General features: G+C 44.6%; 1 protein-coding gene across 1 annotated transcript; it reads left to right on the forward strand.

Annotated features, from left to right (window-relative positions):
• The first annotated feature begins 1,281 nt into the window (after positions 1–1,281).
• LOC1270292 (uncharacterized) lies at positions 1,282–21,925 on the forward strand. Its single transcript, XM_308974.5, has 7 exons — positions 1,282–2,047; positions 3,768–3,863; positions 18,307–18,815; positions 18,874–19,036; positions 19,106–19,255; positions 19,342–19,605; positions 20,853–21,925. Exons 1-7 carry the CDS (start codon positions 1,889–1,891, stop codon positions 21,144–21,146), a joined length of 1,635 nt encoding a protein of 544 aa, XP_308974.5. The 5' UTR covers positions 1,282–1,888; the 3' UTR covers positions 21,147–21,925.
• Positions 21,926–25,345: the final 3,420 nt, after the last annotated feature.

Below are 25,345 nucleotides of genomic sequence, written 5' to 3' on the forward strand. Positions count from 1 at the left end.
AATAAAAGCAAATTAAATAAGTTAAATCTAAAATTAACCAACGATAAAGCATCTTTCACAGAAAATTCCTGTAAGATTTAACTTAAAATCTTTAATGAAATCTCTAATGATTCATAGCTACATCTTTAATGCATTAAAGTCTATCACAGTAAGTTCTGTTCCGTTTTGCAAGGACTTGCACATAAGATGCTTGCGCATACCAACATACCAAAGAAAAGACAAGTTTTTTTCACTCTTTTTTTAACCATTCATACTCGGTTCGTTAGACAGCATTTCAAAATAACATCTCAATTTCAACTTCAATATCTCTCCACCCCTCATCCAATGCAAACAAACGATTCTAATGAGCAATGCAAGTGCAACTGCGTACTTGCGCCTGAGCCGAGCTGTACCAGGCGCACGCGTTTGCGTTCATTGACCACAAAAGCGTCAAGCGAAAAATTTCATAAACACCCTGCCGCCTGCATTGCCCCCTATACCCAGGCCCAACGGTGGTGCCAAGAAACAACATTAACTTTTATCGTGTTAATCCCATTCTTTTTACGACAACTACCCCCCCACAGTTTGGGTGTTACCGAACATGCGTCGCATTCCTTTCTGCCGTACATTGGACGTAACGACGGGGCACGGGTGTGAGTACGAGCACGGAGCAATGATACACTTTGATTGAGCAACTCTGTCCACAGGGCGCCAGCCAGCCATCTGTTGGAATGATTAGGCGGTCCCGAGCGGTTCTAGGATTGATCTTAGATTGATCGCGGCGTGCCCATGAGCAAAGGCACTGTTGTGCCCTTTTTATTGCGATCTCATCTTGACCGTGTGTGGCTTTGAACGAACAAGGCCGGGTGCGGGAGTTGCCCAAGGTTATGGTCGCAGGTTTACGATCAAGGGCCCTCAACTAGGCTACTGGGATGCATGGTGAGCATTTACCGCATGTGTGTTTTTGACATGAAAATCTAGCATCTAGCGCAATGCGTTACACAGAGTAGGCCAATGTTTATTGTCAGTATCATTGGATCAGAGGGACAGAACACTTGTGTATGATGAAGTTATTACTTACTCGAAACGAATGTGACATACGGGAGATAATTCATTTAACAGACGGGGTGGTCAATCGACCCGATCCCGAGGATCGGATGCTCCCTTTTGAAGTTTTCTCTTTCTCCCTAAGAGCAACCTTCCCGATCTTCGAACGGATAGTCCGAAACAGGCAAACAAATCACCAGCGTTTGATGTTTGATCAATCTAACCCCGCGAAGATCACAGGCAGCGTGATACACTTCATTAATGAAGACGAATACGTTCTCAAACGCCTGTATCACGCTTTGGTCTTTCCTTTCGGCAGAGGAAAAGAACGAGAGCAAGAAAGAGAGCGAGAGCATCAGCGATCGAGAGTATTAGAGTGTTTGAGAGCAGCAATGTTCTGTTGCGACCGTTGAGAATTAAGATCGCGTTAGTACCGCGGACAGGCTGGTCCCGACGTTCAGTTGCTAAACGGCGATCGAGCGCGTTGGAATGCGCGGCTAATTGTTGTAGTCCGTCTGAAGCGTGTTTATTTGTGCAATTATTTTTTATCATTCCTTACCCATCCTAGAGCGACCGGGGAACGGCATTTTACGAAGAAAGTGACGCACGCGAACGTTTCCTCGACAAGATAGCTAATCAAGAAAGTGGAGAACAGAACACAACAAGTGCAAAAAACAAAAACCCGTGACAAAACAGTAGTGCGCAAAGTTCTTAGTATTGGATTGTACTTTTTTTATTTTGCTTTATGCATTTTGCTCTTGCAACCGAGCTAATGTGTCCAATCGGTTGCTAAAGCTTGTAGAGAGTGTAGAGAGCAGCATTATCTGACGAAACCAATTAACTCGGTGCATGCTGCCGCGTCATGACGGCGGAAACGTTGAAACCATTTCTCAATCTACCGAACGCGACGGCCGGCGATCTGAAGGCGCACTGTGCGCAAAAGTCCGCCGTCAAGCGCGGCCTGCTTGCGCTCGGATGCATTCTGGCGGCGACCCTTTGCTGTGCGCTCATCGGTGTGCAGGTATGTACGTTTATCAGCTTCCAAGTTCCAGTGATGTGTGGCGGACGGGGGGCAGCCGATAAGCTCGTACTTAAAGTGTCTTTTAAACCATACATCAGGCAAGCGTTTTCCGCTAAGGATGATTTCATTCACGTTGTTTATTTTTGCTGTACATGAAAGGGAATCCGTGCTAAAAGCAAAAATAGAACCGTGCGGGATTATAGCTGACAGTGGGCGGTCTGTGTTTTGTGTGTGTGCCGGGATGTTTATGAAATAATTATGCGGTAATTAATATTAATGCCTTGTGTTATGACATTCGGTCGCACTATCTACACGTCTAAGTCATGTGAGATTCGGTTGTTTTGTAATGCTAAAGCCACAGCAAACAGGTGAAGACTAGGACTGTAATTCGAAAGACGGACTAACTAGCCCGACTGTATTTATTGTATCACTCCTTGTGACAGTGTACCTTTGCTTAGTGTCATGTATATTTTGGGAATAAATCCGAACTGTGTGACGATATGACGTTATATTGAATCTGAATTAAAATCATAACCAAAACCAGATTCTACTTCGTGATCTTTCTAGCGATCGAATCAGCTACTCTGGTCTGTGATTCTGATGTGATTCGCTGACATCAGACCTCCTTTTGTCCTCTCCAAACATTTGTCTATTTTATTATTTAAAAACTTCTTACAAAAGCCTTTTGCAGCCTAGCCAGATTCTATGTCCTTCAGTAAAACATTCTTCTGATATTTACCTTCTTCGTAGAGCAGTCCGAATTAACCAGCCTGTTTGGTTACATCTTGTTCTTGACGTAAGGACCTACGAGGTCATGCCGGTCTATACAGGCTTTCGAGACTTATTAGTTCCAACGCAGCTGGATGTAGTCAGTCCTTGCTACGGGAGAATGGTCCATATGAGATTTGATCCCACGCCGGCCTTTTGTTTAGTCGTGCGAGTTGACGACTGTACCACGGGACCGCCCTGTTTAGCTTAGTATTTTCTTCTCATATAGCTTTACTATGGTTCCAAATTGATCCTTGGAATATTTTGAAATTGTATTCTTAAGTTTTGCTTGATATATTTGAATTGTTGTTCTAACGGGTAATAATAACGGTGTAGAGGCAGCACAATTTAACTTGTTTCGCACTTTTCGAACCCTTGCAACTCCATGCATGAGAATGATGAGAAAATTGATCCATCGAACTCCTGGTCAATTCAATGCAATATTAATAGCGGGTTAATGTGTTCGCTACTGAAGATTGGCCTGTGTAGATAGAGGGTAAAGAACTTTGAGTATTTCTTGAGTAATTTTTCACATTTAAAAGCTTGTTTCCATTTTTATTATTCTTCTTCTTTTTGTGACACAACAACCGTTATCGGTCATGGCCTGTCTGTTCCACTACTAATGGGCTTGCTTATCAGTAACTGATTGATGATTGCCCATAGCAGGATAGTCCATCCCTCCGCGTATGAAGGACACGGACTTTTAGGAAGCTTGAACCCATTACAGGCATGTTGTTAAGTCGTACGAGTGGACGATTGTACAACGGGTGCAGCTCAGCATCAATTTCGTTCCATTGCATCGGTTCCTTTACCATTAAAAGCCCGCTTCCCTAATTGGAGCATCGTTTATTCCACTCGATTTGATGTATGCAATGGTCTGTCGGTATGCTCCTCCCAGCGACACTGCTCACTTGTACTGACCTTGGAATCTTTTAACCTTTCCCTCCCACAGATCTGGCACTTGAACAAGACGGCCGCACTGCAGCGGGAAGTCGATGACCTGAAGCAGCAACTGTACCTACGGGCTCGCGAATTCAACGAATACGAGGTAAGCGCATCGCACCGCAATCTTAATAATCTACGTACGGTTCCTGCGGCCGCTGTTGCGTCCTAATCCAACCGACAGACAGCCACTGTCCGTCTAAATGGTACTTTAATCAAAACCGATGGAAATCCAGACCACAAAAACGGTCAGATTACAAAAAAAAAACCCGGGGTGGCACGGTTCTGCAATGCGCTGAGTAACACACAATAAAACACACGAACAAGACACGCTTCCAGCACCAGGGTGTCTGTGGAATGGGAAGCCATGGCGCCGGCAAACCACTTGTAGCGTGCGTTTGGCGCGTGGGCGCAACACTGTCCGACGATGTCCATTAAATTAAGCCTCTCCGGCCCGAAATGTCACACTCCAACGGCCTGGACAGTGAGACACTCGCCCCAAAAAAAACCGGCCCCAGAATTGGGGATGATAATATGCCACAACTCCCCTTCTCCAGAGCAGCAACGATCGCAGCGTGATCTATTTATGATGGTTTTTGGGTCCGACCTGTCGGTATATGGGCACGTTTTTACTGGTTGTTCGAAGTTGTAATGACCTTTCCAACTTTGGCATCCACAGCCTGTTGCCTATTTCTGGGCTACCACCCTTCATTGTCACATGCTTTGGGGGGGGCCTTTCATAATAACAGCCGGTGCCTGTGCCGAAATGAGAAGCTTCTGGCATGAAATTGAATTTCCGTTCCGTTCCTGCATACAATTGGCGGTGAAATTAAGCAGGAGCGTTCCATCTCGTTCCCTCGCTGCGGGTGTTGCATACACGGCCCGGGGTCTGTGAGCTGACAAATATCACATTTCCTGCGGGTTTCCGGCCACTCACGGTGACCCAGCGCCACCCGGTGATCGTCCCAAAACGATATCACCAAATCGTCATTCATTAAGTGTGCTATTCATCCCAAATCCAAACACACAAAACCAAAACCTCCACCGCGCACGGTCTCCGGTCTTTGATGGTGGTGGTGGTGCAAAAAGTTGAGGTGGAAATGATTTTATGAACTGCACATGACAGGTTTGTTTGTTTTTTTTGTCCTCTTGTTGGTCCCGTTTAGATGCAAACAAGTGTGTGTGCTGATCAGCAGCGGGTATTAGATGTTTAGATAAATCTTTCCACTGCTGCAGCAAACTGCTTGTCGTGCTTTAAAAGCGAACGCCTTTCGTGATGACCTTTTCCCGTTTGGGGGAAGTGATGATACGACGTCATTGGGTGCTGTAGTGCCGTGTTCGTTATGATTTCATCGAAAAAAACACATTTCGTAGTTTCCGCTGTTTGGACAACTCAAAACTATGTTTGCGGGCACGATGAAAGAGTGTGAAAGAAGTGGCAGAAATTTTGGGTATTGGAGAAGCTTGGAGGTGAAACTTATTCTCAGATCCACACAAATGTTGGAAAATTAGACCAAGGTGGACCGGGCAAAGGTCATTCCAATTCCAGGGAAAGCCATCATAACGGGGTGTTGGGCAGCATTATTGCATCCTTGAATTTTCTCAACACTGATGATTAATCATTGGATGTTTGAAAATGAAGTCAAGGTTTAAATAAAATGGGTAATATATGAAATGGAATGTTTTAGACATGAATATTGTAGCTATCGCTAAGCTGGTTTGAAGTTCTTTCCACATCAAGGTCGTTTGTTTCACTACGTAAATGAGAATACTATTCTCAGTAGAATCCAGTTCCATGTTATTATTTTGTTTATGTTTTAAGAACCTTCGAAAAAACAGGCGACATTTCCCTCTATTAACAATGTTCAATAACAACGTCTAAAAAGCAGGAAATTTAAAGTATGTTCTTTAAAATAGAGCTGCACAAGGATAGCGCAACATTTATTTTCAGACGTACAATAATCCAACCAGATTCCAGTTAGTTCTTGCTTTGGATATCGGGAATCACGCCTGAAGCTATGCAATTCTTCTGAGTTTTATTATAGCTGGATGTTTCCTGTTAATTTATATTTTTTTATGTACTTCATCAATTTAATATGATTTATGAAACATTTTTAAACAAAAAAAAAAGTAATCATCAAAAGTAATCACCCAAATACCACCGTAATCACCCACATTCAAACAAATGCTGTACGACGAATGGATTAAAGCATACAACAAAGTTGTTTGATGCCATACATTGCATCGAATCACAAACATACTAATTACCTGTAAAACAACCGACCGCGATACATTCAATACCATAACAGCTACTGCCTATTTTTTTGCGCGAAACGTGTCACGCACCACCCAAATCAAACGCGGTCGATATTGCGGTTTTCAGTAAACAACAGCTCGATCCCGCGCGAACGCACAACCCGCAGTGGCGCGTTAAACGGTGGGCGGACTGGGCGGCCGCCAGGGGCCCCGTCGATCTAGGGGGCCCCGTCATTGTGATGTTCGACTTCGTACTGATTCTAACCCCCCCCCCCCCCCCCCCCGCCTCTGGATGGGACTTTTACCATCTATTTCAAAAAGACACATTTTTAATTAATTCATTTTTCCCATCGCTTTACTCACTGTATTTTGTCGAGGGCCCCGAACTGCAGAAAACCGGGGCCCATACTACTCAAAGCAGCACATTAAATGTTCTAAGAAATCTGCCAATACTTGCATCAAAGCTGCGCTGCGACACGCGCGCACAGCTCAAATCAATACCTCATCATCGTTGGCGCAAAGTATTGGACAGAGCGAGAAACCGTCAATTTTTGCTGGTGTGGGTGGCCTGTGCACGAGACACCCAAACCCACAACCACGCAGAGCAACTTGCTGCTAAAATGGAATGCACAGAACGCTGCGCTTAACTACCACCGAAAACCCGTTACACAACACAAGCATACAACACACCCAAACAAAAGTTTAAAGGCCCCGAAACACAATATCAATACATCGGCTCGTAGCCGGTAAAATTAGCAAGAAAAATTGACTAACATCAAGCAAGCAACGGTGCTCCAGTGGGTAGAGGTTTCATTCGAGAAACGATTCCATCGATATCGATGTGTGCGCTTTTCAATTTGGCTGGGATGAAACGTGCCTGCGCTTGTCTAGGGGCCCCTATACTTGTTTTGCAGATGTGTGCCGAAAACAGACAGCTGTTTTCACGCGAAAAATGGTATTCACATCTCAAGCCTGAGATCGTGGAGCGTGCCTGCTTTTAACGCAAAACCTTAAATTTTCACGCGGGGCCTTACTCAACTTTTGTGGTCAACTGACAAATAGGGGAGATCGGGAAGGGGTGGTATTTATATGTCCAAAAAGAAACTGTGCCATGTTAATATTAAAATGATGTTTTATCACTATTTACATACAACTTTTTGCGTGAAGACAAGATAAAAAACCGTTACAGCTATGCTGAAACTAAAACTCAAAGGTGGTTTACGAGGCCCCAACTATTATGTGGACTCTTCGATGAAGGGGCCCCTTCGGTAAGGGCCCCCGTCGGTAAGGAGGCCCCGTCGATAAGGGGCCCCGTCTATAAGGGGCCCCGTCAATGAAGGGCCCGTCCATTTGATGTCTTGGTGTGGATGGTCGATGCACGAGCTCACCAAAAAAAAAAAAACGCGGAGACACTTGCTGCTAAAATCCAATGCACAGCACACAGAACAGAACGCTGCGTTTAACCACAAAGAAAACCCGTTTCAACAGCCACAAGCACACATCATACACAGACAAAAATTTAAAGGCCCCTAAACAAAATTTCAATACACCGGCTCGTAGCCGGAGAAATTAGCAGGAAAAAATGACACCAAGCTCGCGTCGCTTTAAAAAGCCTAGGAAGGTCGTTTGGTCAACGGTGGGTTCAGTGGGTTGAGGTTTCATTCGAGGAATGGTTAAATCGATGTCATTGTGTGCGCTCTTGGCTGGGATGAACCGTCCTGTTGTTGTATACGGGGCCCCTGCTACCGCTTTGCGATTCTGTGCCAAAAGCAGACAGCTGTTTCACACGAAAAATGGTATTCACATTCCTGGCCTGGGATAGTGGATTGTGTGTGTCTTTTAATGCAAAAACTAAAATTTTCATTCTTGGCCCTAATCGAACACATCCAGTTTGTGGACCGAAGAGAAGGGGAAATGGGAAAGGTTTCAGTTAGAAGAAAGGGGGGAAGGGTATAAAAATACTCAAGGAACCTATGGAACATGTTCATTTATATATGGTTTTTATCGACTATTTCAAGTTTTGCGAATACAACAAGACCAAAAACCGTTACAGATGCATCTACATACAGCCATACACAGCCATAATACGAAGAACAATCTCCATTGCCGCGTCCATTTGGGGCCCCGTTGATGATCCCGTCGATTGAGGGGCCCCTTCTATTTGGTGTTGTCAACCCAATATACCTCCATTTTCCCCCCGGGGGTTATGTTTACAATCAGATTTATTATTACTACCAGACCTATCAGAAGCATATTTATTTTATTTATCATAAGCATTTTACTATCAGAAGCAGAAAACATTTGCCTTTTTAACATGTGCAATATTTTTGTTTAACACGTGCACCTTATTTGGAAGCGTAGAACGCTGCGATACATGCCCACAGCTCAAAACAATATCATTTCATCATCGTTGGCCCAATGCATTGAACGTTACGCGCGAGTTGGGTAAAGCGAAATCCGTTACAAGAGATGCCTCACGCAAACTACTTGCACATACGACATTAAAAGGCTCCGAAACCGATCTCAACACAACGGTTCGTAGCCGGAGAAATTAGCAAGAAAAATTGGCTGACACCAAGCACGCTCTTTTTATCTGTTGAGGTTTCATTCAAGAATCGATTCCGATGTCGATGTGTGCGCTTTTTAATTTGGCCTGTTTCTATGTTATCACGCAAAAACTAAGAACTCGTGCCCCTGCTATCTTTTGGGGACTGGACGAAGTGATGGTGGAAAAGTAAGCTGTTGAAGGGTTTGGGTCAAATTTGGAAGGGTCGGCGGAAAGGAAATATCGATATGAATGATCGCGTAAAATTTGACGGCAGCGGTCGGCAAAGTCCGGCCCGCCACAATATGCAGTCAGGCCCGAGAAAATATTTGCGCGATTTTGAAAGATAGGAAGATCCTATTCATTACAAATTAACTGAACATATTTTAATATGACAATTCATATCGTTGAACTATTCCAAATTTGATCACCATAACATGGATTGTCGGACCAATCAATATGGTCAAATTTGAGGAGAAATTAGAAAATAGAAACGAATAATTCCATAAAAACCTGACTGTTGATTTTACGAGAACACTATTGCTTTTTAAGGATGCAACGATTTTCTTGGAGCTTTTTTTTAAAAGAAATGCACTATCAATTGGTCTGACCTGGCCTTACTTGTCCGTGGCCTCATAATGGTACTGAACGATTGTACGATTGTCTCGATAATTTTTCAGCTGTTAAGGTTTTTGTACCATCTTCAGATATATCCTGAAAACATTTTGCAACATGGAAGGAAGGGTACATTCAGAAGCGATATTGCGATTTTGCTTAATTGTTTTGAACTTTTTATGACTTTTGCACAGTATGCTGCAGACTCTTAATTGAAGAATCTTTACAATCAATTTTAGTTATTTAATAAAATGAATTTGAAACTTGCTTGGATGATATAATAATTTAAGAAAACCAATAACCAATCGCATTGTTTAATATCATAAACCAGTTATTTGGGTATTAACTGTAATAATATAATAATATATGTGTAAAAAAATGCATTCTCCTGGCCCTCACCGCTCGACCTGTGGTCCGTGGATTACTTGAGACAAACATACTGCAATACAAGGTATTTCCAGTTACTTTCGAATGAAAATATTGTTTTTCCCGCGTGCAACAAGTTATCGCTCTGACCGATTGAAAATGAAGTGGCCGTAATTCGAAGCAAGACGGTACTTCAGTATTCATTGTAAAGGTAAACACCAACGTAAAAGCAAAATATTGTTTTCATGTTATGCTCACGATGACGATTTTAAATCAAATCGTCCGTATTATGAAACACGAGCTAGAAACTGTAAAGTAGGAAAGAAAATATCGTTTAGAACCATCGTTCTTGTCAATAAAAGACAAATGTAACTAGCTTAGCGAAAACGATAACTTTCCGACCTTTAACTTCTTTTGAGTATAGATAAAACCAACTCCGATCATGGCAGGTCAGATTTGTTCGGATTGTCAGGATAGGACTAAGCCCATCCATCATCTATCGACTTCTCATTTAAGGAGTTTAGTTATGTCCTCCTACCCAAGGTAATCCCTCTAAACTCCAACGTCCGAAAGGTTTTTATGATCGCCTAGACGATCAAGTGTCGAAAGTCCGCTTCGAAACAGTATCCACAGTACCCAAAATTTGAACATACTACAAAGCCTTTCTGATATTACTGATTGTTTAGTCATTGATATCGATTAAAAATTGGCGAAAAAAAGTATTGAAATTGGAGTTTTTATTGATGCGCGGGTGGCAGTCCATGCTGCTCTTGTTCATCTCTGTTTCATAAAGATTTATACAGATGTGAACTGTATTTTGTCGAAACAAGTTTGTTGATTTGGTACGCACTCACGGTTATCATGAAATTTCAGCAAGAACAGCAAAGTGGTGTGAAGATTTTTCTCAACCAAAACGTTAATTCCGCAAGCCGAATACGCACCTAAAATTTATCGGGGTGTAAGCGGTTACCAAATCAAATGTTTGTTCATCACGAGCAAGTGGGCATCGCATTATGTTTTCTTTTGAAGCTCAGAAATGTCGTTTTGACAGAATAAATAGCTGCATTTTCAGTAATTTGTTTTACTGATATTCAGTGAAACGAGAAAACCATGTATTACTCAATAGCTTTCAGTAAAAATGTAACTGCAGCAAACTTATAAAATTTGCAGTGTATGATTCGTACAACAAACCCCCCCCCCCCCCATCGATGGATTTGGTGAAGGGGCCCCGTCTACCATAACGCCTAGGGCCTCGGAGAGGCTTGACCCGCCGCTGACAACCCGTGCGACTGTATTCCCCGTGCTGCAACGGCTGCTAATTAAAATCGGTCTTTATTTGCCCTTTTCCATGGTGCTGCTGGTGCATCGTCAACGACGTTTGCAACCGAACCGTTTGCACACTGGATGCTGGCACACCGGTGAATGGAAATACCGGTATTGCGCTCGGTGTTGGTTGTGATGGTTGGCCATTGCGGGTGCATCGTCCCGAAGCGAATCTATTTCTGTTGCCGTGCCGTTGAAATAGAGCAAAGAATAAGGTGTAAAGGTACCAGGTGCATTTTATTGCATTTTATTGCATTCTTGCAAATGCTGTCACCGACCGTTAAACGTTCGGTGTGAACTTTCTTTCCGCTTGATGGCAACGGCACAGGCAGCGAAACAAGACTTCATTTCGTTGAACCTGTCGAACCAATCACTCCCATCACTCTAACGATGCCGATGATGCCTAATGCGATACTTTTGCCTTCTGCCCTCCCTCCCTCCCCCCTGCCAAGATGCCAACGAGTGTCCGTTTGTAACGAGTTCGACCGTTAATGGCTACCGAATCGTAGTACAGATGAACCTGCCACCCACACGGCTGGGAAATGGGAAGCGCACGCCATGCACGATTTGCGTCACCGTGTGACGGCGTATAGCCCCCCCCCACTGCTCACTGGGTGGTACTGAGCGCGATGCGCGTTTGTCCTTGACTTTGACCAACCTCGAAGAAGGTTCGGTTTTTTTTCTTTTCAGCAGGGACGTACCACACAGTGTCTACCGTTTTATTACCTTTCTCAGTGCAGCTGGTGGTCATAACGGTAGGTGGGTCATAAATTTGACATCATAAATTTCCCCTCCGCTGTGGCTTAAACACAACACAATTTTTTGAGAATGACTGAATGTTTTGCACATGTTCTCTTTTCGAATCGTGGAACAACGTTCGTCGAATTGCACACAATTACCCATTTGCGCTTGTATTACATCCTCAGCACGAAAGTAGAGTGTAGTTGCAAGATAATCTCCCCATAACCACGCTCACAAGCGAACCGTCATTCTATTGATGCCAAATGCCTCAGCAAGCAGCCAAAGAACTGTCCAACGATACGAAGCTTCCCATCGCCACGCTATCAGCAACATCAGGGATTGGTCAAATACAACCTTTCACCCCCGAACCGTGCACGACAAGTGATGAAACGCATTTAGCCAGCCTTTGATCTGTGTGTCTGCTGTGCCGTCAGCAACACTACTGGTACGGAAACTGGCCGCTTCGTCCATTCCAACTACGATGGATGGGGCGTTGTAGGGCGCCACCGGTTTGTTGATTGTCGTTATTGACAGTTCGTTTGTGTGATTTGTTCTTAGGGGTTCCCAATCGTACTCCCCGCACGTACGGGTTCTGCATTTCTGTCCGTTCTGTTAGGATGCAACACTTCACAAACTGGGCAATACCAAATAATGAACCGCAAATAGGTCGGGGCTTGTGTCGAGGCACATGGAGTCTAGCCTTCCGGCTACTGGATAGTGCGTAAGAATGTTCTTCTGCAAATCACCATCGTTCACCAGACTTGGATGGCTCCTGTCGTTATGGAACATTAAACAAGCGGCCACCCTGGGTTGCCATGGTCCAGCTCGTCAACTTTGACTAATTGGCATTCAATGCTGACATTTATGTGGAGTGTGCACTTACTGGGAAAATGATAGAGCCTAATGGAATACTCGTGTTAGCTCGCTGGCACTGTAATGCTGTCGATACTGGCTAAAATGGATAATGATTTAATATAGATAACCTAGCTATAGCAAAGATGGATTACCAAGTAATGGAATTGTTTTATTTCTATTCCCTAATTATGAAACATCAATTAAACTTTTTTAATTGGTTTAAACATTAATCCCTAAGTTTATTAAATCCTTTGCTTCTATTTTACACCCCAAAGCTGTTATGCACTATACACGGAACAGCTTAAATAGAGTCTTTTTTCGACTAGGTTCAAATCCACCTGCTTCTAAAGCACATCAAATAAGCATGAATTTATTGTTTCTGCTTTATTCGCCAACAAATCTGGTGGGGTCAGAAATCATTCCGTTCTGCAAGGACTTGACCCGTAAATTGCGCGTGAGCTACGGCTTATGCTCGGAACAACCCACCAGCTCCATAATTCACCACCAAATGTCGGATATGGAAATCAGTCCACAAGTCTTTAGGTCACGGATATTCAATCACACCCGTGGGGCCCCAAATATGGTCCCTTACCATCTAACGCCATGGCGGTCTTTTATTGTTTGGTTCGGTTTGTTGGTTGAACAGGTACCACCGGATCTGGCATTGATTTATAGCGCTTCCCATGTCGTCTGCTCTCGGGCTCTAATTCGCCCTCCAGTACGGGAGGCTCGCATAGACACAGAAGAATGAAGCAAAAGCGACCACAAAAAGGTGCGTCGTCTAGCACTGGGGGAGCAACCGATGCGGGTCGCAAACGTGACACGGCGGGCCTTGCTCTTGGAATCGGGTTGCGATCCGATCGGGTGCGATAGCGGCACTCAAGACGTGAAATTATTGACACGCTTACCCGCTGGCGTCTTGCTGGTCGTTCAGCCTCTCCAGTTCAGCACGCACACAAGCTAACGGGTGCACCTTCTTGGCAGTGTTAATCATCGATCGCGGGTCGCGGGTAGTCCTAGCCACAATAAACAACTCACTCGATTCTCGAGAACGCCGTAACGATAACACGCATCACTCCATAACTGGCAGGGAAATGGTTCATTTCAAAGTGTGTTGAACCGATGTAAACAAACTCATCACAGGCTGATTGTTGGACGGGCGATCTACTTGGCGATCGGTATTTACTGGTGTGATGGTTCGGTCCCGGCCAAAGCCGCCCTGTTTATCATATGTTTGCCACACGATCATCTGTGCCGCGCGGGGTTTTTATTAATGTTTATTTTTATCCTCAGAAGTGTACGTTCGATTAAGGCGTGGATAGGCAAGGGGAGGAAGTTATGAATGATTTGTGACTATTTTTATCCCCCATACGGTGTAACGCAAGAAGCAGAAACATTTTATAAGATCATTTCACTCGGAATTCAACGCGCGATCGAAACATTGACTCACACTTGAGATCGTTTGCGTGTTTGAGCAAAGGGAACGGAAACATGTGCTGCAGTATTCAATTAATTCAAACAATTTAATTTAATTGCCCATACATTGCATACACTGCACCGTCGATTGCACAAGCACTCGGGTTATGCGGCTTCCCTTTGTGTAAACTGCAAAGAAACAAACAATACCGCCCGTGTAAATGATGATTAATTTGATCTATTTCGCTTTCTTGTCAGCATCGCCTGGCAGCGAAACATCTGCAACGGTGTTGCATCGAGCCCACTCAAATACACACACAATCACAAACATAAATAACTGCCAGGCGCCACTCGGGTTGACAGGCAGCAGCGATTCGTAAACAAATTTGAAAACTCGTCCCAAAAACACCATGCAACCATAAGCTCTCTGGGGCTGGGAAGTAAAGTGTGATCTTCTGCTGCGCGGAACAGGGAAGTGTTGACATTTTGGCACGGTTCACACCATGTTCTGCCCGAAACCATGGCAACAGAAGGCTAGATCTTCACGAACAATCGACTGTACACAAGACGTCAGGCGCTGCCGAATGTCAAACGATCGTATCAAATCTAACATGCAAAAGCGGCATTTTTTTCTTATGCGCGTCATACAAGTTTAGTTATCTTTCTATGCCCACGCGGCGAAGATGATAAAACAAACCCTCGCTCTCCACATTCCCTACACACCCATACACATTTTTTAATCGGCAAAACGGGAGAACCCAACGACTCGGCGAAAACGAACCATTAAATGGGAAGATTTATCGCCGCTTCTATCGCTTTTCGGTTTGCCGCCGTTTGTACTCGCATGTTGGCTGTGGTACGCAAACATGGAAGCGTACTACAACTACCAAGGCAGCAGCAGCAGTAGTGAAATATGAAGCAGGGCAGTGTATCGCCAGTTTGATGTCTTATTTTTAAACTCTTCTAGCGAGGAAATACGATTATTAGCGAGAACGGGAGATGCTGACGCAGGGGAGATGGACGAAGAATCTTGTTGACGCTGGTCAATGAGTGTTGCTGTTTTGTTGTTTCTTCTACAGTTTTCCCCCGTTCCCACTGCATGCCTGGTGCAAGATGCTGGCGAAGCCGCAAAACCCGCAAATAAAATTGATGGTCATGGTCGCTTTGTTTGAGGATTTTTAATTGTTATGGTAGTTTTTATTCGTCCAAACCGCCCTACTACCTGCGGGGTCAGGTCCATCAGTGTCAGGATCGGTTCGAGGACTGACTCATTAGCAGGTGGAGGGGAGGGTAAATCGTTATCGTTACCGATGGACCTTTTAATCGTTGCGGTGAAATTAGGACTCATCTTTGGCAGCCCTAACACGCTCGGTGGAGAGGAGTTTAATTCGTCAAATAAACAACGCACACACACACTTTAGTTTGAATGATGAAAACATGAGTTTGGGGCAGTATCGTAAATACAAAAACACGATGTTTTATGTTCAAGCATAAATTAGGGTTGCGCTTAGGGTCGCTTTCTTCAAGGGCCGTATAGAGGATTGTGTGGCTCGATTTTATACGACTCAACGTTGCCCATGACTCATTGTAATTTGTGGGGAACATTTTACGCAGAAAGTATGGATTTTTGGTACAGAATTAAATGTGGCTAGAAGCAGATTTTATTTATAAGGGAATTTTCTATCACTCGAATACTTAATGAATCAAAATTAATTTTGTATAATAATGCATTTTAAGGACACTTTAAATCAAATTAAATGCATTTAATTTGATTAATTTCAAATAATTTTGGTTTGTCCATCCATACTTATACTGATTTAATTCCCAGTGTTTGCTCACTACATTCAACACAATATCAACATTTTGGAAATGGCTTTTTGGCTTTAAGTTGCTTCCAAACATCAAAATAAATTCCATTTTATTTGCTTTTGCCTCTCCAACACTCCCCTCCACACGCTACCAGCTCAAGCAGGATAATCAATTAAAATTCCTTCCAGCGCGCAAAAGTGCCATCTGCCGAAACATATCCCGTCCCGAGAACGCGAACCATCTAAAAGCATAATAAAAACTTCCGACGACGCCACCCATTTTTAGCGGCTTTCATTCTCAAGTATATCTCTCTATCCCGATAGTCTCGACGCCATTCGCTCGATTTGTGCAAAAACTGAAAAAAAAACAAAACCACGCAACAGATAAACAGCACCGCACATAGCACAAAATTCCCTTACTTATGAGCCAGCTCAGCTCAGCGAGCGTAAAGCAAAACACTCTGCCACGATTAATTTGATCTTATGCTTGAGCTTCCGCATCTTTGCCGGCGTATCGGAACAGACACGTTCGATCGGCAATAGTCAGTCGTTCCACTGTAGCTCGAACGACCCTCGTCTTTCTTTCTGGCGTGGGATGAAAACTTTACGCTCCGTACAAATAGCAACAAAAACACTGAAACCCGTAAAGAATTTTAGGCCAACATAGTTTGCCAACAGTAAGTTCGTTGAGACAGGTCGTTGAGTTCATTAGACGGTGGCAGGTGGTGGTTATGGCTGGAACGAACGCTAGCAATACAAAACTCCGCACCATACCATGCAGTTCATTGAGGGTAGGGTGGAAAATATTTTCGAAGTATTTTTAGTCGTCGGACGCGCTCCATTTTCCGCCCGAAGACTGATCCTGCTGGATCAAGCGGTAATTAGTGGACCGGTGCTTTGTAGTTTCGATCGCAATCAGCATTGGGCAGCCGTTTTGGCAGGCCTGAGATGAGAAGGGGGCAAATGACGCAGATGTGACCGCGGACCGGGTCGAGCAACAATCTCACATGGGTACGGGTGCCGTTTTCGCTTCAAGCACAGTTTATAATTTGCACCACGATCATCATTTGCGGAATGATTAATGCGGCGAGTGGGTGGTTCGCTACAGGCTGGCCAGCCGGCAGCCTGCCAGTAAAGTGCTTCACCATGTGAACTTGTGCGTTTCACTTTGCAATTCCACAACTCGAGGGAAGCAACTAACGAAAGGGGGATGGAGGGTCATGTTTATTAGCCGACGGAAGCAAAATACAAGGGGAACGGGGAAAGAGCGTGAAAAATTAAATCTACCGAATGAATTAATGTCGCGCGTGTCATTTATCACGCCGCTAATACATGTGGCGCATAGTTGCCGGCCAAAGAATGATCTACAGTCGCTACAGTGATGTATGTGCACGATGGAGGCGCTCTGAATGGGCCGAGCGGTTCACCGACGACCGGGCGACCCTGCCCGCCAAGGTGGTTCCTGTGGTTCGAGCGCTGGGCAGCGCACGGTTGTTGGTTTGTTTGTTTGTTGTTGAACGGTGCGAGGCCATATACTTCTCCGTAGGGAACCGATCCCACCTTGAATAACGGTGTGCTGACGTACATATGCAGGCATAGGTAAAAGAGTGTCTTTTCTCTTTTTTACAAATCATCTGGTGAATGCGACGGAAGATTGATGGGAGTGTTAAAATGTGTGAATTTGCTCCTGCCCGGCAGCCGAATTTATTGAAATCGCTGTGTGATCATGTTTCAGGGTGTAAAAATATGCTCGGACAAAACGGCGAGTATAACCGCTCAACCGCTGATAAGCTGCAGATAATTTATCGAAATACTGTGGACAAACGGTTTTTAACGATCGCGGCAGTTGTAAATCACACCCAGTCTCGTTAGGCATTTCAATAAACAGCTCTCTCTGTGGAGGAATGTTTGATGTTTTCATCTAAGATAATCTGCCTCCGTATTCTAGGCATTTTCTACCTTCTATCCACATGCGATCAAAAAAACATATTCGAAATTGATTTCAAAATTAGTATAAATTTCAACCAAATGTCAAACCATTTAATGTAACCCATATGTCAAACATCAACTCACCAACATTCTCAAGTACGCAATCCGTACGTCATCAACGAATCACCTGCCCGTACCATGCTCGGCCTGCTACGAAACCTTCTGTGCTCTGTCGTAAGAGCAAAGCTACATCCACATAAAACGGGCATGATTTACATAGTAAATTCGATATTTTTAAAAGCTCCCCACGCAGGGACGCACACATCAACAGAAAACGCTTTGCGTAATGATTTGCTTGGAGTCAGGTAAATGGAGACCTTTTCTTTGTCTCATGATGTGCAAACCTTTCTTTCCCGCAAGCCACAAAAGCGAAAGGGAACGAGATTCTACCGAACTCCTTTTCCTTTTCTTCGGAAAGGAAGGTATTCCTCAAAAAAAAAAGGGTTTCACTGTCACTTGCTTAATCGAGTTTTGGGGAAGGGTGAAACTTTTAATGAACTCTACCCTAATGGGACCAACCCTGTGGGGGAAGGTAGGAGGTTTTGATTTAACGAGAATTGTTATCCCTTTGTGCAACGATTGGTTTGGGAGTTGTTATCAGCAAATCATACCAATAATCACTTCTCTCATTGCAGTTCGACAACGAGCTGTTCGACGGGCATGATGAGTACGTGTACGAACCGGACCTGGATCCGGATATGGTCGAGGATGGCCACCGGCGCGAAACGGAAATGAACGAGAGTGGTTTGTCCAGCAGCGGCATGCACGAAGAGGACGAAGACATCGAGGGCAGCGAGGAAGTTGGCGAGGAGGAGGTGGAGCAGGAGGAACGGGAAAACCTTGGCCTCGAGGAGCTGAAGGAAACGAACGAGGACGTCGAGGACGGCGAACAGGACGAGGGTATACTGATTGACGACACTGTCGACATGAGCGTGTCGGCGTCCGCGGCCGGTGGCAAGCGCCGAGCACGGTCCATTTCCGGTGTGACCCGGCAGGGCGTACCGATTGTCGACGAGCCGTACGTACCGCGCCGGAACCGCACTCGGCATCCGCACCGGATCTTTGAGCAGTTGCGCCAGCGGCCGGAAGAGCTAGTCACACCACCGACGTCGGGCGAGATGTTCCGCTGGGATGTAGAAAATCGGTAAGTGACGCCTCAAGTGTCTTGGTTGGTCTTGGTGTGCTAATGATTGTGTTTGCAGCAAAACACACACCGCCTCCCACAGCCAGCAGTCGTACGGGTCGATCAGCATAAGACCGTACCAGCACGAGATGCATCAACTTCGGGAACATCACAGCACCACCACGCCGATGCCCGTGTCGTACGGTTCACACTCCGGTGTAAGGCACCACTCGCGCAATGAGGTAATGAATGGGGATCCTGTTTTGACTTTTAACTTTCCACTAATAAGCACTCCCTTTACTTCGCACTAGCTGAACGCTGGAAATCCGACTAAACCGCCGGCACAGATACTGAACCGCATGAGCCGCGTTCAGGCAACGGGCGAAAACATGCGAAAGCAGCTCCAGCAGCATCAGCAACAGCGATTCCCCAAGGTGGTGGGAAATCCTGGAACGCAAAAGGTAAGCGGATCGGTCACCCAAACCGCAGTTCATTCTACAATGTTGTTCGAGCTAACCTTTTCTTGCAACCCGCATCCAAACACCAGGAGATCGTAATGGCACCAGAGTCACGCGTTCGGTTGCGGCAACGCAAAGCCGGAGCCGTGCAGGGCGGAGCCGAACCCGTTGCCAAGGGGCTGCATCTGGTAAAGCAATCGCCGAACGGTGTTTCCCACCGGAACGTGCGCCATCGCGATTGGACCGCGAAGGACAATGTTAGCAAGCAGGCCCTCCTGTCCCAGACGACCTTTGCGTTCGACGGCGAGCAGCTTACCATCAACGAGCCCGGCCTGTACTACCTTTACGCTCAGGTGAGTCGAACGTACGGGTAATGAGGGATACGCGGCTTTCCGGGAAGTGTTGTCGTTCGCGTGACACTTTTCACTGGAACCGAGCACAGCGACGACCTCCGGATCGATGGGAGGAGATTGTTGTTCGTGGTATTTTTTTCACCAATATAGATATCTTTTTTTGTGAAAACGGAAGAAACATTCTTTGCTAAGCGGAAAACTAACCACAGCAGTACCCTACGGCGGTTTTGTATGTTCGGAGAAGGTACAAATTATTTAGGAGTTTTGCATCTAAAATCGTTTTCTAACACTGTCGCCTATTCTCGGAAATATTTTATTTAGTTATTCGGTAAATGCTTCCAAGAAGCCTGATAATATATTTAGAGTATGATGGACTTGTGATCCAGGCTAGAGCTTTATAATTTCATAGAAAGCAGAAGCTAACGTCGTTCGCTTGAAAAAATCTGGCACAGAGTTCCTCGCCATTCAATTTTCAGGAAAAAAAGAGCAAGTTAATTAAGCATTGAGCCATTGAGTTTAGGCTTTTGTGAGAAAAAATATGTACCGAGAAAAATTGACATTCACTTTTTTCATCATGGACCCAGTAGTAACTCTGAAAATCCTCAGCCTTGGGCCACACTTTTTTAACAGTGTGCAATATTGTTTGTTTCTAAGTTATCAATTTATAGCATTGTGAGTTGTCTAGGCCTGTGACTTATTTATTACCATTGCAGTCCTACGTATGGGGGCACGATCCATGACGAGCATGTTTTTAAGTAGTATGAGTTGACGTATATTATTTAAAAATACATTTTAATTAAGTTCAACAACTTTCTATCTGCCCAAAACTGCAAACTAAATTACGAAAAACAACTCCATTGAAGCTTTCAAAGTAAGCTGTGGCAAGGACTGACTATCAGACTACGTGGTACTAAATAAGTCTGGAAAGACTGTATATGCCGGCATGACCACGTAGGTCGTCACGCCGAATAGAAAAATCGCAAATATTCAGCTAGGATTCATTTAAAATTGATCTAATACAACTCTTATGAGCGAAGATATTATAATTGCTTACAAGTTGGTACCATCGAGATATAAGTTAAAAACAAAGAAACACAAATTAGTGTCTGATAGAGAGAAAAATTAGATAAACTATCAAAAATTATTAAATTTGAGACAAACATTGGTGACTTTACGTCTACATTCACTGGTAAAGACGGTATCTACAACATATTCTCCATCTTTGCCCATTCCTTCCCTACTTTCAGGTGACGTACGACAACGAGCACGGCAACAACGGCTACAAGGTGATGGTCGGCGGCAAAAAGCATCTCTCCTGCACCGTCCACGTGCAGGGGCAAAACACGAACGCCTGCTTTACGGCGGGATTGACGGAAATCGAAACCGCCGGCACGACGGTCGCGATCGAGGACTTTGACCACGGTCGGCACCACGTCATGTACCCGGAGAAAACGTTCTTCGGCGTGTACAAGGTGGGCCGGCTGCCACCGCACACCGGCCCGAACGGGAGACTGCGCCAAGCCCGGAAGGTGCTGCCTTAATGCTGGCAGCGGAAACAGGGCGTGAAGGCGATTGTGAAGCGATTGTAAACTTTATGTACTGTATTTCGGCATGTGTACCTGTATGTGTGTGTGAGAGAAGGTGAAGTTAAAGAAGGAAGAAAGAAGAAGCAGTAGCAGCAAATGGGTTAGGAAACAGGCCACACATTGTAACACTTTATTGCAATCGCTACTAGGTGGTGTGGTAGGCAACAGCGCAATGTAGTAAGCATGTGTAGCCTCTCTCTATGTATTTATTGTCCCTCTCATCCCGGTGTGTTTGTCGTTCGTTTTCCCCCCTTTTTATATTACTTCTAAATACTAAAACTCCCTACCAGTAAGCATTCTGTGCTGCATTATAATACTGTACTGTATCGCCTCGTGTTTGCATAGCACACAATGTACTGCATGTAGTCACATTCGCCCTGTTGTTGGTTTGCACTCACCCGTCGGACATGCATAGCTCTCCATCGTCCGGGTTCAATGCAGCCCAAGGAAAGCATTGAGTTTGTGTGTTAATTTTACAGCACGTGCTTTCGTGCTGAGCAACGGAATCGGCCCTGTTGGCACGGATTGATGCAGCGAAAGTAACGAGGCGTGTGCAATTTGATAGCATAAGTGTAGGGAACCGAATGATCGAGGTTGAGAAAGATAGATAGCAAGCAAAGAACAGTAAAAACAATAGCACACAAAAAACTGAGACAGAGTGTCAAAGCTAAAGAAAGAAAAGTGAAGAAAACCCGTTTCCCAAATAAAGATGTACCATTTGCAGGAAGCAGAAAGAATGTGTTGCACACTTGAGCGAATCGTCAACTTCAATCGTGTGGAAGGGGGATGCAAAAAATAAAACCAAGACACGACAGATAGGGTTGATAACTCGATGGGCGATAACGGGGATCCAAATATTCGTCGTTTGATAGCCTGGCGCTCGTTTAAGGGGGCCTTCTTGCCTCCTTCTCTTGGGTTGGATTCCGGTTGGGAAAGTTTTTCGCATTCCAGCACGCGCAACGAAACCGGAAAATGTACTGCTCCGAGAGGGGGGGGGGGGTTGGGGACGCGTGATGGTGCGTCCATCCAACCCAAGAATGTGAACCGTGACGGCACTCGTGACAACGCTGGTGCGACAGACACGGAACGAAGAAGACAACGACCAGAAAAGCTTAACGATGCATGTCAGCAAGAATGGCACCACGGGCCCGGGAATGACCCGGCACACGGGCGATGACACACATATTAAACGATGCCGTGACACCCGTTTTTTCCCTCCCCCGGTACAATCACGCCCAACACTTAATGCTCGGCGAGCTGGCAAAAAGGATTGGAGGGTTGAGCCACGAATTTAAGACGGTTTTTGGTATGAACTTCTAGAAGGTGTCAACGTGCGCAACGTGGTAATGTCAAAGTCGGGACAGTCGGGAGTCAAAACCCATCGCTGCTTTCTGTCTGCCCCTTAACGAACTTAACTCGTCAAGCACCGTTTTGCATATCCTTATTAAAGCGGCAGCTTCAGTTCTTGGGTAGACCGAAAGCGATTGGAAATATTAATTCTATTATCGCTTCATTCATAACAAACACTCTTCACGGGGCTTCTTCGCTTCATTATAAGAAGAGAAAGTGTGCAATGTTCTGGGCATCTTTTGAGCCATACATCTTCTATTTTTGTTCTCCCTAGTTTTCTGTGAAAGCGCTCCTATTCATGGAGATCTTCCATCGCCCCGAAAACCGCCCCTTCACACGTCGTACGCCGGGGCGTGCCCGTAGTGGAGCATATTTTAGCATACCCAAGCTCCAACCCCATCCGTGCGGCCCCTATCGTTTGCCGGGTGATTATCATATCCCACCCACGCTGATGCTGACGCTGGCAGAAATAATAAAAATGCCTCATCCCGCCGCCAGGAACGGCCGCACGGCGAAAAGCGCCCCAACTTTATGCTTTACGACAAGCAGCGCAGCTCGCTCACGCCGGTCATGAAGCGCACATACACGACAATGTCTTGTCGGTGTCTTTCTTTGCACTCACTCTTGTTTTTCACACGATGTAACACGGTGTAGCGAGCAATCATAAAAGGAGGCGGTGAAAATGAAGCTCTAAAGGGCATATAAAAATTGGTGTAGCGGTGTAGCCGGCTCGTAACCACGTCCACAGCCGGGAGAGCACGGGAGACGCATTAGTGCGTAATGAAATGGGAAATGGGGGAGCGTTCTGACAGGTGGTGGTGACGGATCGGGCGCGCCATATTTCACGCGCGCATCATGGCTAGAACGAGGTGGTTGAAATAAAACCAACAAAACTGGCGAAGGTCTCTCGGCTCTCGTGATACAATACGCCATGATGTGCGGCAGATTGAAGTTCTGGCGAACTTTGTAAGCTTCGAGGGTTTCGAGCAGACGAAGGATTATGGTCCTGGATGTGCGTTTGCTGTGGTGAAGTATTTTTTTTTTTGTTGTGCATTTGCTCTTGCGCTTTCCCTTAACATTCATCGTAGTGAAAGCTTTAGCGAAGGCGTGCAACAAGCGAAACATACAGATTGTTCATTGTTTGCTGCGTTTATGCCATGTGTACCTTGGTTGCACTTCGCTCTTCACCAAAAAAACAAATTATTTTAATCTTATTTAATTTAAAGCAAGTACCGTTAGCATCATTTCAAATACGGAACATTAACAAGTAAGGGAAGGTAGGTAAAGACGGACACGTTAAGAAAAATGTTAAAAATCTGGAGACTTTTTAAATACAACGACCATGAAAATGTGTAAACATTATCTCACACTCATGTTTTAACAGAAAATGTGTTGAAACTTTTAAGTTTCTATGAATGTTTATGTTCTTTTCATGAATTAAAAACATAAATTAGGAATTGTAAGCACCATTTCTAACACCTCGTGGAATTCAGAGCCTATAGCATTTTTGGAATATTTTGCACTTACAGCGGACGTTGCTCCAGCTTACAGAAATTGCTCCAGCTTACAGAAATTACTATTATAGTGAAATAACTATTACTACGAGGTGAAATAAATCAACAAATTCGGTGTCCTTCTTTCCCTACGACAAAGTGTCCGTCTTTAATAATAGACTTTCTGAGAGAATGGAATCGATACAGCGTCGCTTATCCCGATACGCAACACGCTTGTTACCTTGGCCACCTGGCAGTCAGTTACCACCTTATGAATCGCGACTTCTGCTCCTCGGACTGCAACCGCTCCACATCCGACGCCGTACCGCACAACAACTATTTGTGGCTGGTTTACTGCAAAATAACATCGACTGTCCTTCCCTACTCCAGCAGTTAAACTTTTACGCGCCTGCTGTTCAGCTTCGCTCTCGTCCGTTACTTGCCCTGAACCGTAGTCGAACTGGATATGGATCTAGAGACCCCCTCAACTCCATGATTAGGGTGTTTAACGAAGTTCGTCATTTGTTTGATTTTGGAACCTCAGTGCAATCCTTTAAAAACTGCCTTAGAAGCGAATTATTAAGATGATCTTACTACTTATTTTAATCTAATATTAGACTTAAGAACATTCACACGGATCCATTGTTATCCATTGAACGAGTAATAAACAAATTAAACAAATTTACCCACCTTCCCCTTAGAAGTTCACTCTCCCCGTCGTAATCCGTAATGCTCTTCCCAGAAGGGCTTTACCTGAAAACAACTTTCCTCCACTACTCCAAGGTCTAATTACTTACAAAAATATCATCGCCTCTCAAAAAAAAAACTGTATCTGCACTGAAATGCTTTGATACTTTTAGCACGAGTAAATTTTATACATAACAGCTTCGCTCAGTACCACAAAAGCTCAACTTTCCCCATATGGTTACTATGGTTATGCACTACCAACTAAATGCTCTTCTCTGTCCATCATCATGGGGGAGGGGGGGAAGATTCATATCAAAACCGGAAAGTATGCTCTCGAATGGAAAAAGAGAAACCTTAAGTAGTTGTCATAGCAATTCAATCTGGCAAAGGTGACATTTACTTAGAAAAAATCACTCTCAAAAGTTAACAATAGCGAGTGTCACTTCCTTCCTTCGAGCGTGATGGTCCTCTGGTACAAATGGGTTTTGAGAGAATCACTGGTAAGCTGGTGTGTTTAGTGAGTAAATGTTTCGTGTGAAAATTTAGTGTTACATTAGGGGACTTCTTCAAATAGCAAAGCATGACGCTTTTAACAGTTGATTAAATACATTTTTTAACCATTAT

The sequence above is a fragment of the Anopheles gambiae genome, chromosome 2 (genome assembly GCF_943734735.2).
Source record: "Anopheles gambiae chromosome 2, idAnoGambNW_F1_1, whole genome shotgun sequence".
NCBI lineage: Eukaryota > Metazoa > Arthropoda > Insecta > Diptera > Culicidae > Anopheles > Anopheles gambiae.